The sequence below is a fragment of the Cydia amplana genome, chromosome 4 (assembly GCF_948474715.1).
Source record: "Cydia amplana chromosome 4, ilCydAmpl1.1, whole genome shotgun sequence".
NCBI classification, from domain to species: domain Eukaryota; kingdom Metazoa; phylum Arthropoda; class Insecta; order Lepidoptera; family Tortricidae; genus Cydia; species Cydia amplana.
Window position 1 is genome coordinate 16,653,958 of NC_086072.1, and position 20,927 is coordinate 16,674,884.

At 38.7% G+C, this 20,927-nt stretch overlaps 1 protein-coding gene across 1 annotated transcript; it reads left to right on the forward strand.

The window, feature by feature from the left end:
• Positions 1-14,481: 14,481 nt before the first annotated feature.
• Positions 14,482-18,705, forward strand: LOC134647537 (uncharacterized protein K02A2.6-like). Its single transcript, XM_063501889.1, has one exon. The coding sequence runs from the start codon at positions 14,587-14,589 to the stop codon at positions 18,703-18,705; it is 4,119 nt and encodes a 1,372-aa protein (XP_063357959.1). The 5' UTR covers positions 14,482-14,586.
• Positions 18,706-20,927: the final 2,222 nt, after the last annotated feature.

Below are 20,927 nucleotides of genomic sequence, written 5' to 3' on the forward strand. Positions count from 1 at the left end.
CACAGGGTAAACTAGGCCTTATTGGGATTAGTCTTGTTTCCTCACGATGTTTTCCTTCACTGAAAAACCAACTTCCTTACTTCGTTTGTTTTCTATAGGTACCACTGTTAACATAAATCTATCTATGTAGATTAAATAATCACAAAAAGTCTGCATCACCTAGGTGCAAACTTACTATTACACCTACAAAACAGGAGACAAAATTCACTCTTCTGTACAATTGGTCGTTAGTTAAAAAAAAAGTTGCCGCTCTTATGATTGAGAATATTAGTGTCTATTCTTGCTTAGCTCATCATGTGTTTATAACATGCACCTATCTCTTATAGTTTTTGCTGTTTAATATTGAACCTTGCCACGAAGCACATAGAGTATTGTTTACTTATTGATAATTTGGCGGAGATCTGCCTCTGGGATGGCAAAAAGTTCTTTCGTATAGAGCTCTAGTATTTTAGCAATGATATACACGTATGTTTGCAGTCGACACGCGTAGGTGCTTCATTAGGTTTATTTATCAACTCTTTATTTATGAACGAGGTTGTAACATTCGAAAGTAGGTACCATTGTCTAGCTTGGTTTTGCAAAATTGGCATCGTTAAGACAGAATGACCGAATATTACGAGTATTTATGGGTATTTCATAGAAAGTTAAAGAAAATTCCAGAGATTAGCACCTAACGCATCCAGTAGGACTAAAGCTTTTATTATGAATTATGAGGTTCACAAAGACGTCCCGCGTACCATACATTATCAATTAGGTATATATCAAGTGCATCTCGCGTAGATATTTTGCAACTGACTAGATAGTGACTATACGTTATAGAAGGAGTAAACTGTGACATTATTTACTAATTTTGCTAATAACACTTATGCAATATCAAATCAACAATAGAAAACAATAAAATAGTGTAATCGTATTACCGTTAAATCATAATACCGTCACCATTAGGCTCAGCTGAGCTTAACGCCAATCGTTTATCCAGCGAACCAGTATAATGGTTCGCTGGATAAACGATTGGCGGTCCCTGATCCTATGTAATATTTACGAGTCTAGAGTTCAATTCTTTTCTTGTTTGTCGATCAAGCGATTAGAATGCCTCAGCAGGATTAGCGAAAGCGTTCGTATTCGGGCGGCAAGTGGGTCGAATTTGACTTTTACTATACATAAGAAGATTAATTGTACAGTTAATAACTTAGCAACCTACTTAGCGGCTCTAAAGAGGCTTGTTCATCAGCTATGTGCATTTAACAAGTCTCGAATTTCTCGGAATAACCTATGGTGGTTCTTATTTAGATTACAACTTTAATTACTAACTATTTTGGCTCAGTGATCCAAAGTGAATCTTGGCCTCCGAAACGAGAGCGTGCCACCTGTCCCGATCCTGCGCAACTTCCTGCCAGTTACCGACGCGAAGCTGGAGCAGATCCGTCGTCACACTGCCTTCCCAGCGATTCCTGGGCCGACCCACCGGACGGCCACCAGTCGGTCGTCCCATAAACGCCCTCTTGACAACCCGATCCTCTCCTATTCCGAGTGGACTCATTTTCCTAATGCAGATCAATTCGCAATTTCTGTATTTTTTTTATTACAGGAATGACTTCGAATTTGGAGCCACTGCGTTTACTCCCAGTCACAATAGTCTAGGCTCAAGCAGAAAGTACTTGTCCAGAGGGCCTCCCGCGAAATCAAAATCGAAATTTCGTTATCTGTCTCTCTATCACGCTTGCATGTTGGAGCGTTAGAACTTCAGAGGCCCGTTCATACAGGACAGGATCTAACTGAGGTGACATTAGTTAATATCAACAGAAAAAATACTGACAGATTTCAATAATAAAGATCATGTTTCTTGAATTGGTCATTCCCATACATTATTTACTTTTTTTATTGGTGTTGATGCTTAACGAATGTCACCTTGGTTAATTATCCTTCCAACCACATAGTGCCATATCCGTTTTTAGGATATTCTACTTTGTACTCTTAGGTACCTATCTAGTGCATTCAAAGTTTGCTGAAAAGTAGTTTGCTCGCTTTATGCAAGCCTTGCGTAAGGTTTCCGCTTAAAGTAATTATCCATGCCATGTTCATTTAATCTCGCAGCTCGCACATTGCTGTCAAGTTGTTGTTAAGTGAATAGTCTCCCTTAGAATCTTCCGTCTGATGCTTGAATCAGCTGTCGATTACACCGGATGCAACGGACTCCCATCAAATTATTACCATCACTTTGAAAGCTTATGTCAATTTGTTTTAATAGGCTCATAATTTTGATTAGTGTTAGCCGTAACTAGAGTCTGTCCGGAAAGAGAAGAGTCGTGGAATGTATGGAGCCCAATACATTCCACAACTCTTCTCTTTCCGAACAGACTCTAATAATAGATGATCTCTGTTAAGAGTTAGGTAGGTAAATAGATTAGTACACAAAATAGGCAATACATAGTCAGATAGTTCTAACTAAACCGACGCTTGACAGTCAAAGTCACTGTCAGCCAGTTTTTAAACACTTACCTTTTCACCTTGTTAAGGCTTTTACATAAATTACCTCCATACGGTGCTCAGTAAGAATTAAAGCCTATGTTACCTGTGTATGATACGGCAACAGATTGCCAAGTTGAGAGAATCCGAAGCACCAATGCAGATTTTCCCGGTCGTTCAAGTGACGTTCTCGATCTTGCTTTTACACCAAAAAACCGAAACCTATAAACTAAAATATAACGAAGTAAGTATTTATCCCGTCATAACACTTGCACACTTACCTGAAGTTATGTATTATAAAGTACCTAACCCCTTAGTTTTAGGATCGATGGATAATTAGCTTAGGTATATGAGCAACATTTTATAAAATGTAGGTACTATTCAGAACGGACATACTACATGGTTTACGTATGGCGAAGGGAAGTCGCGTAACCTTTGGCGTGACATTACATTCACCGCATTTTGTGACTGTTTATGGCCAGATTGTGGCCGGTTTAGGTTATCTAATAGACTATCTTAACGAGACACTAGAAAAGTCTATCATATTCATAAATATATCGGTTGGGCCTAGTCATTTGAAGTAAAGATAGGTACCTACATATATAGACCTTTCCAGCCCTAGTAGCACGGTCGCATTTTTATCGTTTATCACCATGCCTGTCACGTTCTAACAAGTATGTAAGTGCGAAAGTGACGGGCATAGTGATAGTCGATAAAAATGGAACCGTACTGAGCCCGCAGTAGTCATTAATAATGACTCATGAAATAAATAAATCGATGAAAATGATGCAGCTAAACAATTTACAATGTCATTATACTCATTATGAAATATTAACTAAATAAATTTAAATACATTGATCTAAATTTAGAAAAAAATATAATAATTTAAGCAAATATTGTAACATCGCCGACGAAAAAAATTTACTGTGGCAAACGAATTAATACACAACGTGAAATGATGAAATCTATGAATCTTGACATCGACGAAATGAGAGAATTTATAGATTGTGTTACATTACAATATTTAGGGCAAGATTGACTTTTGATCCAACAGATAAACGGTTGATACAGATCTGAATAGTGGCATAAAATATGGCTAAATTGCGTCTGCTGATCGACAGGGCATAGCTCTGAACTTTTGACATTTGACTCGTGCTAAAAAGATATTTAACTAGGTATTACGTAATTTTTGAAAGTACCTGACACTTCCATCTGCCGCATCTAAAATAAAATAAAAACTAAGCAAGTAACACAATGTTGTAGACACTCTTTTTGTAGGTCATTTTTAAGGTTGTACTTTTACCTTTTGTTATACTTTGGTTCCTGACTTTTTTGCCGTTTGTATGGGGGGTGATAGATTCGTAATTTTGGTTCTCGTCGTTATAATTTGGGTGCCAGCATTCCTTATTTATAAATAATTTTTGACCTATAGGTACAAGATTATTAGGTACCTGTAAGTATGTTATACATACTATGTTAACTGTCTGTTGATTAACTGATCCCCCACTGTTCAAAATGAAATCGCAATTGCGTTACTAAAATGTAGGTCACTAGCTAACAAATCGTTAGATTGACCAACTAACAAAAACCAGGCCTTTTCTAAGCGTCTGTAAAGCCTAGCTAGACTTTTATTTAAACGCTTCATCGACTCCAGGCATAGATTAAACTTTTTTTAATTGTGGCTTCTTTGTTCCTTCTTGCATAATACTAAAGCAATTAATAGCGGCTGTGTCTTAGATAACTGGACTGTGTAATGTGACTATTGTTTGAAATATAGAAGCGCGGTATAGGAAACGAAGCGGGTTTTCGTTTTCATTATGATTACATGTTAGTATTAAGTAGATGTTACAGGTCAGTTCAAAAGAGATCGACTCCTTTGATTATAAAAAAATATTTGATTTGTCAGGGAAAATAAACCAATTTACACAATATTTATTTTATTTCTTTAATTTGAATAAAAATTATTTTATTTTATTACTACATTTACACAACAACTAAACAAATTATACCTAAATACATGTAAACTATTTGAAATACGTTGCGTGGTTTACAATATAAGTATTTAAATGAATGAATGAACACAGTCGATACATACAGACCGAGTGACTTTGTTTTAAACTAGTAGAGTTCTATAACTCGTACTATGGAATCTACATAAATTAAATTATTTATTGCAGATAACAAATGATCCATATCACATTAAAATTACTTTTTAGTTATATCAGCTCGTAATACTGCTACCGTTAATTAAGTGCTACTTAGAAGAAGAATTCAAAAGAGTCAAAAACAAATGGGTGTCGGAACTGCGAAATCGGAACGTGACGGTCGATCGAAAGTAGCGTAGGCAGATGGTCATTAATCATACTCATCAATGAATGAGGGTTTGGCAAAAACACCTTTTGCTACTATCAAAAGGTCAAACAGAAAACTGTGTTCACGTCTTTCCTGTAGACATACACAAGAGTTAAGGGCTATAAAGGTTAATTTTCTTATTTAACCCTTATCCACGTGAAAAGTACAGTTCGCGCAAACACACTAGTTTTCACTCCTGTAGGCAATAGTTAACAGCTTGTGGGCATGTAAGTAATGATTTTATCATAGTTCTCTAAATAAAAGGAGGACCTTTTCACGTGGATAAGGCTTACATAAGAAAATTAACTTTTATAGCCCTTAACTCTTGTGTATGTCTACAGAAAAGACGTGAACATAGTTTTCTGTTTGACCCAGCATGTGTCTGAGGGTTAACTGATAGAGAATGCCTTCGGCATTAAGTTCGACTTTTGTAGGTACCCTTTTACTGTGCAATAAAATGCACGTCTTTTTAGCATCTTTTACCATCCGACTGTCCATCGAATTTACCTATATGTCACACCTAGGGGACCTTATGTATCCACAATATGATCTATATGATATGATGATGAGTTAAGTGCAAAATTCTGGCAGTAAGATTATTATTGTTTTGTTAATCGACCTAATTGCAGGTTAGACAGTTAAGCTCTGAAACACTTAAAACCCAGTAGGTATGCAGTTTTTTTTACTTTCCGAGATTTCTAAACTTAGAACTTAGAAGGTTTAATCACTACCCTGAAGCAATATTGAAATAAAAATAAAACTATCATAAATTATGATGGGAATGAGCTTATTGCTGAGTTTGGCTCGAGGGACTACATGGGGTTCTTCAAAAAGGGAGTGTAGGTTTTTAAAGGTTCAGCAAAAACACCCCTGGAGTTGCAGGCGTCCATAAGCTACGGTGACCGCTTACTAGCAGGCGGACTGTATGCTTGTTTGCCAACGACGTGGTACTAACAGTAGGTAAAATTCACTGCCAAAACCGCAGAAAATTGTATTCCAATGTCAGACCAATAGTTAACAGCAGTGATTTCAGCCTTACGAAATGTTACAGTTCTACATTCTTGCACGCAATGATTGTAATATACAAGTACAGTCGGATATAATACTATGGTAATGCATAATAGTATGGATTTACAAAATTTTGTACCTGGGCCCCCGGGGGCTTAGTCCAATCGGTTGCAGAAAACGAAACAAAATGCTATTGTTTCTCTATCTCTCTTCTATATTAGTGCGATAGAGACAGCTTCGTTTCTCTGCGAACGATTGTCATCTTGGCTGGGCCTATGAATTATCCCTTTTGTATCTCCAAATTGGATGTATAATTTACCATAGAGACTTATACATCTCTGTTGTATTGTGGTAGTTAGTTTTTTTAAAGATTACTATAATACGAGTATAATGTTTACCCACATAAACTCGCTGAATTGTATTTATAAATGTTGCTATATATTTTTCATGACACTGTATGATGTCACCATGTCAGAGTAAATGCTGTAAATATTGAGTTGTAAAATAGTATTTAAGGCCTAATTGCAGGTTTTTTTACAGTGTATATGTAACTTAATTAATCTGATTCTAATAATTTTTATTATGATTTCCCGTAGTCCCTCGTGATTGTATATATTTTTGTAGCTCACTGTACAAAGTTTTAATAATCATGATCTATATGCGCGTGTGTACTAATCATTATGATACGAATCATTAGTATGATATAGTTAAATTCAAGGTAAAGAGTACAATCGCTTGTGAAGCTAAGGTAATAATTTATTTTATAGATATTAGAAAGGTATACAATAAAACGACTCAGTTTTTAATTATTTACCCGCGATGCCGTCAGCATAGATGTCGTTTACTCCCAAATCTCGTCTGTTTTAAAAGAAATCGCGACATACTGTTCATGACTAGAGAAAAAAAAAACATATATTCACCATTTAATATAGTAATAAAAATCATAACAATCGTAATAAGTGCATAGGCAAAGGGGTAGAAAAAAATAGTTTTAATTTGTTAATTAAGTATGGTAAAACCAATTGAAGGTCTATCTTATCTTTCATAAAAGACGAACAGGAAACGCAATTTTTAACGCGCCGAGTTATAGAAATTTTACAGATATCAGTTAAAAATAATAATAATACCTACTTCAATAACCCAGTCTCATAGTCCACCCAAACTTCAATCCATAGACCGGTATACTGTTCTCTTTTTCTACAATAGTCCCAATGCCTGCTGAGACCGGTTCATGGGTGTCTATTGTTGCACCTGTGAACGGGTTCCAGCAGGCGTTCTACATGACATAAAAGCTCTCCAAGGGGCCTCTACGTGTCGATCTCGATCTGTGTCCCCACGCAAGCCTATAAAAAAACCGGGATTATAGGCCCGTGATATCCAAGGAGATACCTACTTCATTTTTAGGGTTCCGTAGCCAAATGGCAAAAAACGGAACCCTTATAGATTCGTCATGTCTGTCTGTCTGTCTGTCTGTCCGTCTGTCCGTGTATGTCACAGTCACTTTTCTCCGAAACTATAAGAACTATACTGTTGAAACTTGGTAAGTAGATGTATTCTGTGAACCGCATTAAGATTTTCACACAAAAATAGAAAAAAAACAATAAATTTTTGGGGTTCCCTATACTTAGAACAGAAACTCAATTTTTTTTTTCATCAAACCTATACGTGTGGGGTATCTATGGATAGGTCTTCAAAAATGATATTGAGGTTTCTAATATCATTTTTTTCTAAACTGAATAGTTTGCGCGAGAGACACTTCCAAAGTGGTAAAATGTGTGTCCCCCCCCCTGTAACTTCTAAAATAACAGAATGATAAAACTAAAAAAAATATATGATGTACATTACCGTGTAAACTTCCACCGAAAATTGGTTTGAACGAGATCTAGTAAGTAGTTTTTTTTTAATACGTCATAAATCGCCTAAATACGGAACCCTTCATGGGCGAGTCCGACTCGCATTTGGCCGCTTTTTTATGACTGATGCCGTTACCATAATACATATATGTATTTTGAGAATTATTGTTTTGGGCAGCAATTATCTGTGGATGAATGTTTCTCTTCACCCATTTCATTAAATATGTATGTTTTGTCGAGGAGATTCTTTAAAACCACTTCCCGATTGTATCGTTAATAATTGCAAAACATATATTTTATTTCCTTTGTAATATTTCAAGACATGGGTGACATTTTTATGAAGATTAAGGTATTTTATTACAATTAAAGTTGACATACAACTCAATAAGGAACTTAAAAAATGTGTCGGATGTTTGAGTTATAGGGGGGAGATATTTTAATTATATATGTAATATTGAGTAAGATTATAGCTACTCATGGTTCTTAAATCCAATTATTTTACCCGTTTTTGCGTTAAAAGTTACTAAGCAAGAGGAAAAGTATTATTTTCGCGTTTGTATTTCCACAATATCGACACAGATTCTAACTGGCGTGTGTAAATATATTTCTGTTTTTTTTTTTTTTATATTTAACTCCACAATTACATATAATGCAACGTTTGTTTACATAATTTACATATTACGTAAGTTCAATTTACCTACATATTTACTTTAAAATATTTTCACATTGAATGAGGCCTCATTTAGAATTCATTAACTTACTTAAATTAATTACCTTACATTAATATCAAGTCTACATCGAAAGCACAACTCGCAATATTGTTCTGAACCGAATAATTAAAAACCGGATATAACTAGTGAAAACCGGATAAAAAGGGGTCGATACACCCTATATATCAAAACAAGGTCACATGGTCAGGTTAAGTGTTGACACAGCAAGTGCCGCAATAAGGCCATAGCATTACCGATTACATACTTATTACATGTACTGAAATGATTACGGGTAATTGGAGTAGGCTGACTTGCAGTATTGTATGTTAGTTTATTTTAACAAAGGAAATACCTTTATGAAATTTTCGATTGTTTACTGACGTTCGGCATTTGGAATATATTTTTTTAGCCAACAAATTGTTTTGTTAGCTCGCTCGGTAAATCAAATAGATAAGATGAAGGGTGGACATGACTATGTCTTCTGATAGTAAATATGTAGTTCATCATATTTTTTCTATATTATACAAAGTAGTTGTCCCTCATTGCCAGCACCGTAACCCTGGGTGGCTGGCTAATTCCTAGGAAGAATTGGCATCACCATTCACGGTTGGAATGTAGGTAGACAGCCTTATGGGCATCCTTCCGCAAGAACACACCTGGGGGGCTTTAACATAGGTGGGTATAAGTTTGTAAAACTCAAAGTTTACTTGTAGAGTAGAGTAGGTACAATTATTATTAGAAACTGTGGTTGGCTGCAGGATACTTTTGTGCCAGCTGGTAAACCTTGAGACGTATTAGAAGCGGATTAAGGAACTTCTCGTATAATAAATGCGACAAATGAATGTACCGTTAAACTTATTGGGTATGTTACATTTAAACTATTTCAAACACGGACATGTGAATTTCGTTTCACATCACAAAAAGAGTGAATGCGGGGTTGAATAAATAAGTAGTATAAGGCTAAGTGTCTATTGGCGTTATTAATAAACGTCTGTCAAGTTTGGTTTGACAGGCGTATATAAATAACGCCTAGCTGTTGAAAATCGATCATAAACGGCTGCTAACTTAATCAGTTGATGATCGTTGTTTGTCCCTATCTGTCGTTATGCCATAGAGAGTGACAAACGACGATCATCAGCTGATTAACTTAGCAGACGTTTATGAATAACGCCAGTAGATAGACTAAAGAGTGATTTTTGGTATGTTAGAAAGAGGTTTTTTACAGAGGTTTGTACAATTTTATGAATAAGGTGGTAATAGATTAGAGTTAATAACAGTAAAAGAGGTGTAAAATGTAAGAAAAAATTGCAGCAGTACGCAGTAGTAGTAGTTACTGGTGTCAGCTTAGCGTCCAACAGTCATATCATAAGTATGCCAAATTTTAACTCCATCGGATAGCAATCAGTCGTTGAAATATGATTTCGAAACAACAAATACTTTCATACGCTCATTGCAAGTTAATAAAAGGTGGTCCAAATAAATTCAACAACAATTTTTAGTGGGTCCCTTCCTGATAATGTAATTGTCCATATTTTTACGCATTGTTCACCTTGATCGCGCCGACCAACGCCGCAGGCAGGAGCTAGTTGCACAACCTCCCCTTTCTCCGTTGGGCAACTGGTCGCAAAGTGTATCAGTACACTGTACAGGGTATGCAGGTGAAGCAATTTGTGTGGTCATTTAAACCGTATCGACATTGACAAACCTATTTCCTTTAAAGGTACCTACCGTTCGGATTAAACTGCGCCAGTGTTACTGGATGCCTACTGCCTAGCCAAGGTGAAAATCACATCATAGTTAGCAAGTTCTATTGAATGACACTTTAGGTATTATTGTTATATTTGTCACTGATATCTGTAAAATGTCTAATAGCTGTGCGCGTTAAAAGTTGCGTGTCCTATTCGTCTTTTATGAAAGATATAGGCGGCCTAGCCAAGGTGACGATCGCTGCCGCTGTGACAACGAAACGCTTTGTGTCTCTCTATCACTCTTCCATATTAGTGCGACAGTGACAATTGCGCTTCGATCGCTACCTAATGAATGCCCACAGCTTTTTTGCAGGTGGGTGTATAGTCAGTATAAATAGTAGTACATGAAACAATGCGCCAAATAGAAAATATCTCTACATTTATAGCAGTCTTATTGTTCTATCTAGAGATTTTTTTGTTACCCTATTAAAGAATGGTACCTACCTACCTACTTTTGACGCATAGTCTTATAGGCTACTTTTAATGCTGACTATACGCAGGTATATAATTAATTACGTAAGTACCTAGTTAGACACAAGGTATATAGTAGAGGCGTGGGTCAAATCAGGCAAAAATGTGCATAACAATACAAATTAAGCATGCTTCAGATATCTAAAAGAACTATCTCACACGTCAGTCTTAATCTGGTTGATCATTATATTATAATAGCCGTAATTAGTTACATTAAAAACATATTAACCTTAGAGCAGAGGTCAGGCGTGATACAGTGCGGGTCAGTAATTTGACCTTGCATGATACACGTAGTAGGTACGAAGAGAGTTTCAAGCCTACCTGGTGAAATAATCGCGACTTAACTGAAATGTTAAATGTTAAATGAGGATCCTAATAGTTTTACAATTATACGATAACGATTTCTTTTTGCATAAATATAAGTAGTGATTGGGTAGACAGTTATGAATAGCTTCAACTTTTATACAATATACGAATCTAGTGCTTTCAAAAACTGAATTTAAGTGTTTAAGATGAATAAAAACGGGTAACTCTTTAAAGACATTTCCGCAGACAGTGACCCGTACCTACTTACATAATTATCGTTTTAAATAATATTTCTTTTTCCGCTTTTTTTCTGCTTTTGCTGGCATACATAATTTACCTAAAATATTCATGAACAATTATGATGACCGTTGAGAACATCAGTCAAGCATATAATATTCTAAAAACCTAGCTGGGTAAACGCATTGCAAAATAAGCAACGCAAATTCTCTAACAATAAACGTTGAAAGCTACAATATAAGTATAACAAAAGAACAACCATGCGATAGTCTGAAATCGTTAATTTTCAATCCACGCGTCGATGACTATTAATCTAATGCATATTTTGTAACATGTCAGCTGTATCGTATTGTTTATTTCAATATTTTAGACACTAATGATATACTCATGGTTCCAGTTCATTCGTTACGATATTATTGGTTTGAACAAAACCTTTCAGCCTTCGATTTCAATAGAAGCGTGCCTAAATCATCGATTTAGTATCGATTATTGGCCCGGCTTGTCGATATTCGATAGCAAATATGACGGATATGGTCGTGTTGCAAACGACATTGACTATTGTCTTTGCAACGCGTGCCCCGGATTCGAGCGAATTTGAGTTCAAGAACGGAGATAAAAGAATTTTTTGTGGGCGTGTCTGATTAAGAAGGCTATAGAAAAAGTTTAAAAGTTTCCATACTGTTTTTATAAATTCAATTAATTCTGTTATTGCTTAACCCGTGTCAAATGTATCAATAGATCTGTGCAAGCTATTTATATGCGTCATACCGCCTAACCTAAAGCTAATTTTTGCAACTGAACTTGTGTTACTTCGGCCTAGGTATTACAAAACGGCGTTCATTGTCATTCCAGAAAGGTCAGGAGCGAATTCTATGATAGAAATTAGACGACAAGTGACAATATTGGGTGTTAAATGTTAAGGGAGTGTAAATGGGGTGTCGACATCAACCTTCTGCTCAATGAACGTTGTGAAATGTTTTCGTTGGATAATTTTGTTAGCGTTTATTACTGTCTTATGTTTCTGTTATGCAGTTTTCGCATAATCGCGGGGTCGATAATTGGCCTCTGTTGTTATGTTTGCAATGTCACGCATAGGTAAAATTATATTAACCTTGATTCGAACAAGAATAAAAAATATAATGAATTACCTACTTTTCAACAGCCCATTATAAAGTTGACTTGTTGTATTTGACATGTTAGAGTTAATTGACTCAATGTTAATTAAATAATTAAATGACAATCCAAGTACTGTTAGCCAACCTGTTAAAATTAGAATTTTGGAATTGCACGCAGTTTAAAAAAAATTAAGGCCCACACATGGTCAATTACGTTAGACTGCAGAGTTAAATTAGCCAAAACAATGGCCCATACAGCGTGAGATGAGACTAGAACGTAATTAGGTATATTTACACTATTTCCATTGTACTACGTTAATTTCACGTACGTTGGTTAACGCGATCGAGTGAATCCAGAATTGAGGAGTGTTTGTAAAAGGCTTATTTTTGTATAGTTTTAATAGAGAAATAAACCCTTTTGAAAAAATACTCCTCAACTACTAATTACATCGTAAAGGAACTGAGCTGATACAGCTTTAAGCTAGCTCCTAAAGTAAAACTAACATTCGATAAGACGATGTCAACAATAAAAAAAGCCGTCTAACAAGGGGGAAAAATCGTTTTCGTGCTATTCTTAATATTAGTCCTACTAAGTATTAATTGTACTGACATAACTAATTTACAGGACTAATTGACATACTGGAAAAAGTACATAGTAGGTATAAGTAGTATAAATTGATATTTTTCTTACCTTTAAGTATTTGCAGTATATTTACATAATTACACTTATAAATAATGTTATTGTACGACATCGTATGCATTTATGTCGTGCGCGAGTATATTTCGAATATGACAATGGAAACGTTACCACTGTGCATTGCTAAAGTAACGTCAGTCTCAGATTTCCATTGTTATTGTGTCAATAAATATGTTTTTTGGTATTATGCAGTAGTTTCCCATATTCGTGGTAATTCGAGTCGTGTGTTAGGTAACGCGAAGAATAGGGTATTATCAAACGTTGGTAATATTTGAAGGATTGTTCTTTTCCGAAAGCTTCGGTTTTGTATTTGAAATGTCTCTAAGGCGGCAATGAACGCCTAAAAATCGGAAAGATGGAGGCGTGTTCTGATTGTAATAACAGGTTGGATATACTCTGATATTTCTTCATATTATTATTATTACAATCAGAATACTAGTAGTGTATCCTTAATGTTTTCTTCTCCTACTGAATGCGTTATTTGGCGAATTGTTAAACAAACCTCTAAGAACAAGATATCATATGTAATAATGTAAAGAAAAACCTTAAGCTTACAATTCGTTGCTCAAATACAAAAGTACCTACGACTGATTTAAACTTTCACGATTTTTACACATTATTAAAATATACAACGGGACTTAATCGCGTATCTAAGTTTTAAGATTTACCTCCGACGTTTCGAGGACGGCGTTGTCCCCGTGGTCTCGGAGAAGACTGGCTTAAGTTGACATCAGCATCGTCTAACCGCGCGAGTTTTTCGAACTACCCGCACTTGGTCTTGTTTATCCGCTTGAACGTTTTGCGCACTAGGGATGTCACTCTGTCGACACACAACACTAACGATATTCGATTTATCGACTGTCGATATTCGTTTACGCTTACATTTACTAATGACTGGATTCCATGTGGATGAGATCTTGAAACCCTCGTCCCGATTGAAATTACTATGTTTTTTGATTTCAATGGCTTCCCGTACTTTCCTGCTGTAGAAATGACGATCCGTGGACAGGATTTTAGGGTTATGCAGCTCAATCCAGTGGTTTGGTCCTGACTCCAGTAAATGCTCAGTCACGGCAGACTTGTTCACCTGACGATTTTTGACAGCTGCAATATGTTCCTTAACTCTTTCTGCTATTGTGCGCTTTGTTTCGCCGATATAGGAACTACCACAACTGCAATCAATTTTGTAAACGCCAGGTGACTGATACGGAATAACGTCCTGCGGTGACCTTAGGCTCCCTGCTACTTTGAATAAAGGAGTGTACACCGTCTTTATAGAGTACTTTCCAAGTACCGTGCCAACTTTATCGGTTACCCCTTTTACATACGGCAAAAATGCCGGTTGTCTGGAGACTGTGATATATGTATATTGGTATATACTATGTGGGTACACCTAGATTATGTTACTTAGGTATAGGGTAGTTGTAGTTTGTCAGTCTTGAATTAAACCTCCTATGAATCGCATATAGCGTTTGTACTGCTGATACCTAGACTTCCTAATTCCTATGTTCCTGGATTTCATAGTGGCGACGAGACAATCTGGACCCACCTCCGTTACGGGTGTGATTATAACTACGCATAGTTGTGCGCGAGTGAACTGATAACGCGAGTTATTTTTTTGTAATGACTGAGACGACGGCATCGGGTCGAACAATGGCGGTCGGTAAAATACCGGAATTTAAAATGGGAACGGATAATTGGAGGCTGTATGTAGATCGCTTAGAACAATACTTTTTAGTGAATAAAATTGATCAAACAATGTATGTGCCAACGTTAATTACGGTGATGGGAGCTGAGTGTTACGAACTTTTAGTGAATTTATGCACGCCCATCAAACCATCTACCAAAACGTTTGCAGAAGTGACGTCTATACTCGAAAAACATTTACAGCCTAAGCCAAGTATTTTAGCTGAACGTTTTAAATTCAGGCATAGGAAGCAGAGTGCGAACGAGTCTATTTCGGAGTATGTGGCCGTGTTAAAGCAAATGTCAAAAGACTGTGAATTTACAACTTGGTTAGAGGACAGTTTGCGTGACCAGCTGGTTTGTGGACTACAGAGTGAGACTATACGCCAACGGTTATTTACGGAGGAGTCTTTGGACTTTGCAAAAGCGTATAAATTGGCGGTTAGTATGGAGGCGGCGGAAAAAGACTCGGCTCTCGTGGAGGGTCGCGCGGGACCGTCGAGTGGAGCAGGCACAGTGGAGTGCAAAGCGATGACACCGCGCTGGGCGGGAGGCCAGGCGGGACAGCGAGCGGGCCGGGCGGCAACTCGCGCGGGCCGTGAAGGCCGCGCTGGCAGCAGCGGCGGCGGCGGCCGAGGCAGGGGCCCGGCGCGCGGCGCCCAGCAGTGCAGCGCGTGCGGCGGGGCACACGACAAGGCGGGATGCCAATTTGCTCGTTATATATGCAGGGTATGCAATAGACAGGGGCATTTAAAGCGTATGTGTCCCAATATGACGGAGCATCACGATGTTCATGCCATTGCCGACACCGTCTTGTATGAGGAAAATGCGTGCAGTGAAGACAGTGACGAGGTAATTATTGTGGCTTTAAATCAATTATCCGCTTTAGCATATAAACCGATTATGTTAAAATTAAACGTACAAGGTACAGATATGGATATGGAGTGTGACACGGGCAGTGCCGTTTCATGTATAAGTGAAAAAATGTATTTGGCTGTATTTAGCAAGTTAGATTTAATTAAATGTAATTTATATTTGCGTTACTATACGGGCGAGTGGGTTAAGCCGGTAGGGCTGATAAGACCGTTAGTGCGTTTTAGGGGTATAGAAAAGCACTTGGATTTGTTTGTAATACGAAACGGCAAAAGTAAGTTGCTCGGTCGACAATGGTTATATGAATTAAATATAATTAGAGACTTAATTCCCGTGACGGAATACTGTGAGGTAAATAATGTAATTAACAATCAGTTTAATTATAGTGCTTTCAGTTCCAGATTCTCTGAAGTGTTTGCGGACGGCCTGGGGCGGTTCACCGGCGGCAAGGTCAGCATCCACCTGCGTGCGGATGCCCGGCCTGTGTTCCTGCGCGCGCGCCCCCTGGCGTACGCGCTGCGCGAGCCGGTGGAGCGCGCGCTGGAGCAGCTGGTGCGCGACGGCGTGCTCACCCCCGTCGACCGCTCCGACTGGGCCACGCCTATCGTGCCGGTCGTTAAAAAAGACGGTAACATACGTATCTGCGCTGATTTTAAAATGACTTTGAACCGGGTTTTAGAGGTTGACCGTTATCCGCTACCTAGGGTGGAGGATTTATTGGCACGTTTACATAGGGGGGAGCGTTTCAGCAAGATTGATCTTTCGCAGGCCTACGCACAGTTTGAGCTCGATGAATCTAGAAAATATACGGTAATAAATACTCACAAGGGGTTATTTATGTACAACCGCTTAGTGTACGGCCTGTCATCTAGCCCCGGCGTATTCCAAAGACATCTAGAACAATTATTTGCTGACCTGCCGCACGTGGGCGTATTTCTGGATGACGTCATTATTACGGGTAGTAATACGGAAGCCCACGTCGACAACTTATATAAAGTATTTGAGCGATTGCAGGCACATGGTTTGCGGGTCAGAAAAGATAAGTGCGCGTTCTTTGAAGAATCGATCAATTATTTGGGGCATGTCATTAGCAAGGAGGGTGTCCACACGTGTCCGGATAAGATTAGGGCCATCGTGAATACCCCGGCACCCAGCAACGTGTCGGAGGTTCGAGCGTTCGTGGGTATGATAATGTATTACGCGAAGTTTATAAAAAACGTTAGTACGTTGCTTACACCATTGTATAATTTGTTAAAGGCCGGAACCAAATTTGTTTGGAGCGCGAGTTGTCAGGAGGCGTTCGTCAAGGTCAAACAAGTGTTGACTTCGAGTGAAGTTTTGGTGCACTATTCGGGTTCTCTGCCGTTAGTTCTGACATCAGACGCATCCGGGGTGGGGATAGGTTGTGTTATATCACACCTCACGCCAGAGGGCGAGCGACCGGTGGCTTACGCGTCGCGTACTCTTACCTCGGCCGAGCGTGCGTACGCGCAGATTGATAGGGAAGCGCTAGCCTTAGTGTACGGTATACGGAAATTTCACCAATATTTATACGGTCGTAAATTTATATTGAGGACAGATCACAAGCCGCTCACATACATCTTTGGTGATAAAGTAGGCATTCCGGTGATGGCGGCGTCCCGTTTGCAGCGCTGGGCGATTTTGTTGTCAGGATATAATTACGATATTGAATACGTGCCTTCAAGTAAAAACTGTGCTGATGCGTTATCGAGGCTGCCGCAAGGAGGTCAAGATCAGAAACAAAATCATGAGGTGACTTACCTTAATTTTGTGGAAGATTTTTTACCTGTAACTAACGAGCAAGTTAAGTCGGCTACGTCACGTGACGTAACTTTAAGTAGGGTGTTGGCTTATGTGCAGTCGGGCTGGCCGACATCGTGTCAAGAGGAAGAGATCAAACCTTTCCTATTAAGGCGCAACGAGATGTATGTAGACCGAGGCTGCTTAATGTGGGGTTACCGGGTGGTGGTACCAGCAATTTTGAGGGAAGCAGTTCTCAAGCAGCTTCACATTAGTCATATGGGCATAGTAAAGACTAAGGCCTTAGCCCGTAGTTACGTGTGGTGGCCCAATATTGACGCCGATGTGGAAGCACAGTGTAGGCAGTGTGAGACATGTGCCGCGGAGGCGCCGGCGCCGGCGCATGCACCTCCAAGCCCTTGGCCATACTCAACCCACGTCTGGAGTAGGCTACACATAGACTTTTTGGGTCCATTTCAGGGAAAAACGTTCTTAGTACTAATAGATTCGAGTTCAAAGTGGCTGGAAATATTCGAAATGTCTAGGACGAACGCAGGGGCAGTAATTAAAGAATTAAGAGCAACTTTCGCGCGTTTTGGGTTGCCAAGAGAATTAGTATCGGACCAAGGTCCGCCGTTCACAAGTAATGAATTCAAACATTTCCTTGCAGCTAATGGCATAAAACAGTCTTTCTCTCCAATATACCATCCAGCATCGAACGGGGCCGCGGAAAATGCTGTCAAATTATGTAAACGTGCGATTAGCAAGGCTATTAGAGAGCGTACCGATGTCGACGCGGCACTGCAGACTTATCTCATGGCTTACAGGAATAGCATACATAGCACAACAGGGGAGAGTCCGGCCATGCTTTTACAGCGGAGGTCGTTACGTTCACGGTTAGATTTGCTTCGCAGCGAGAGTGCGTTGGAGAAACGGGTTAGTGCGGCTCAGCAGCGGCAGGTCGAAAACGCAGGCGGTACGCAACGTCACTTCCGTCCTGGGGACGCGGTTTGGGCTCGCGATTATACCGGTAACGATAAATGGGTTAGAGGTACTGTGCTGGGGGCCGAAGGTTCGCGGAGATACACCTTAGATAGCGGAAGCGGTAGATCGGTTCTTAGGCATGTTGATCAAATCAGACGGAGATCTAGATTATCGACTGTACCTTGCCCCGAAGAGCTCAACGAGACTACCGAGCGGTCGCCAGGGGCTGGGGACGACGTCGCACGCTCCAGCCAGCAGACGGAAGTGGGCGAGGCAAACTCGCAGCTTTCCCAAAAGGAAGAAGTAACAAGTAATGAAACTAGTGAGACAAATGTGGCTTGTGTGCCTCCCCCACGCCCGTCTCCTCCGCCACAGCGGCGATCCCCGCTGAACCTCAGGCCTTTACCGAACCGAATCCGTAAGCTAGAGATAGATTAATATCTATGGGTTAAATTTATGTGAGAGGAGCATAGATAATAGTTTGTAAAATAAGGTGTTTACAATTAGATATAGATTTGCTTACGATAAAAAGCTGTCTCAAAATAAATTCATTCTTTATTATTTCTTATACATTATTTTAAGGTTTAGAGATTAAGAAGGGAGGTGTGATATATGTATATTGGTATATACTATGTGGGTACACCTAGATTATGTTACTTAGGTATAGGGTAGTTGTAGTTTGTCAGTCTTGAATTAAACCTCCTATGAATCGCATATAGTGTTTGTACTGCTGATACCTAGACTTCCTAATTCCTATGTTCCTGGATTTCATAGAGACATCAGGACGTTTTCCTCTTGACTTCCGTCTGGGTTGCCACTTTTTTACCTTGTACCCGTTCCTCCTTAGTACCTCCTGAATATGCGACATCTCGCTCTTTAAATATTCAGGGTCACACAGATTTTGTGCTCTGTTGACTAACGAGCTAACAACTGATTGTAAGTGACGGGGATGGTGGTGAGAAAGGGCGTTCAAATACCTGTCAGTGTGTGTAGATTTCCTATAAACTGTGTGAGTTAGGGTTCCGTCCACTCGACCAATCACTTTCACGTCCAGAAACGGCAAACTGCGCTGTGACTCTAATTCATATGTAAATTTCGTCTTCGGATGAATTGAATTTAGATATCGGAGTAGTTGCTCCACCTCCTGCTTCCCACCCTTCATAATACAGAAAACATCATCCACATATCTCTTCCACAACTTCACTGCCCAAGGCTGCAGGTTTATACTGGCTTCAATATGCTCCATCCAGATATTAGCCAAAACCGGCGCTACAGGGCTACCCATGGCTACCCCATCAATCTGGAGGTAATGCTTTCCACAAGCTTAGTAAATGTAAGCGTAAACGAATATCGACAGTCGATAAATCGAATATCGTTAGTGTTGTGTGTCGACAGAGTGACATCCCTAGTGCGCAAAACGTTCAAGCGGATAAACAAGACCAAGTGCGGGTAGTTCGAAAAACTCGCGCGGTTAGACGATGCTGATGTCAACTTAAGCCAGTCTTCTCCGAGACCACGGGGACAACGCCGTCCTCGAAACGTCGGAGGTAAATCTTAAAACTTAGATACGCGATTAAGTCCCGTTGTATATTTTAATAAAAGTACCTACGTATTGCTTTCGATCAGTATAGAAGTTTTACGGATCCTGGGGTCAAGTTATGGCAGAAACTAGCAGAACTATAAGAGTTCAGATAAAAATACAAGTAAATAGGCTGAGCATTTGTAAAAAATACTACCTATAGACTTTAGACGCACGAGCGTAAAATTTGAAGTCTGTTTCGTGAAAAATTCTTTGACAAATAGTGAAAGCTCGTTTTTTGGAAGCATCTGTTGAAAGATTTTTGTATTATTCCTACTTTACAAGATGTTAAAGTAACAAAACCTCTTCTTGTCTTCATCATAAATATATACTAGTAGATATATCTACAGGATGTTTTTTTTAATGACCTGCAATGCTATATTTTACAGTGTGAATATATCGTATGACCTATAGCTGCTGTATAGCTGAGTAACTTTTACAATGAGGTCAACTCCGAAATCACGAAAAAGAAATTGTCTTTCTCATACATTTTGCTTGATCTGATGTTGATATTTTCTATGGGAGAATTTGCTCAGTTTGATCTAAATATTCACACCGTAAAATATTGCAGGTTATTTAATAAAGTATACCTGTATATCGGCATTATCAATCAGTTGCAAAATTATTTTATTTTTTTACTTTTACCTATTTTTACTTTTAACATTTTTTGCATTTTATAAGTAATTGTTTGTATATCACTTTGTTTGTTTTATATGGGTGCTTGCCTGAAATATTTTTTTTTTATGTGTAAGCTAGCGCAATTTGCCTAGGATTCCTAGGAATGATTTGTTTTACACCATAAACGTGCATTAGAAAAGTTACATGGTATTACATTTTTACCTACCCTTTTCTACTCAATTTGCAACATCGCCTCAAGCGAAAAGACAGATTTTTAAAACGCCTTGTATAATCTGGAGCTAATCCGACACAATCTAAGTAAACTTAAACAAAGGAATAAAAAAGCTTTTGTGTAAATCAAATGATAATGGGAATGCCCATCGATTCGTGATATCGATTTACGTAATTCGCTCGTAATCGATGCCCCAATGAAGTGATAGTTTTTGTTTTTCTAAACTCGATT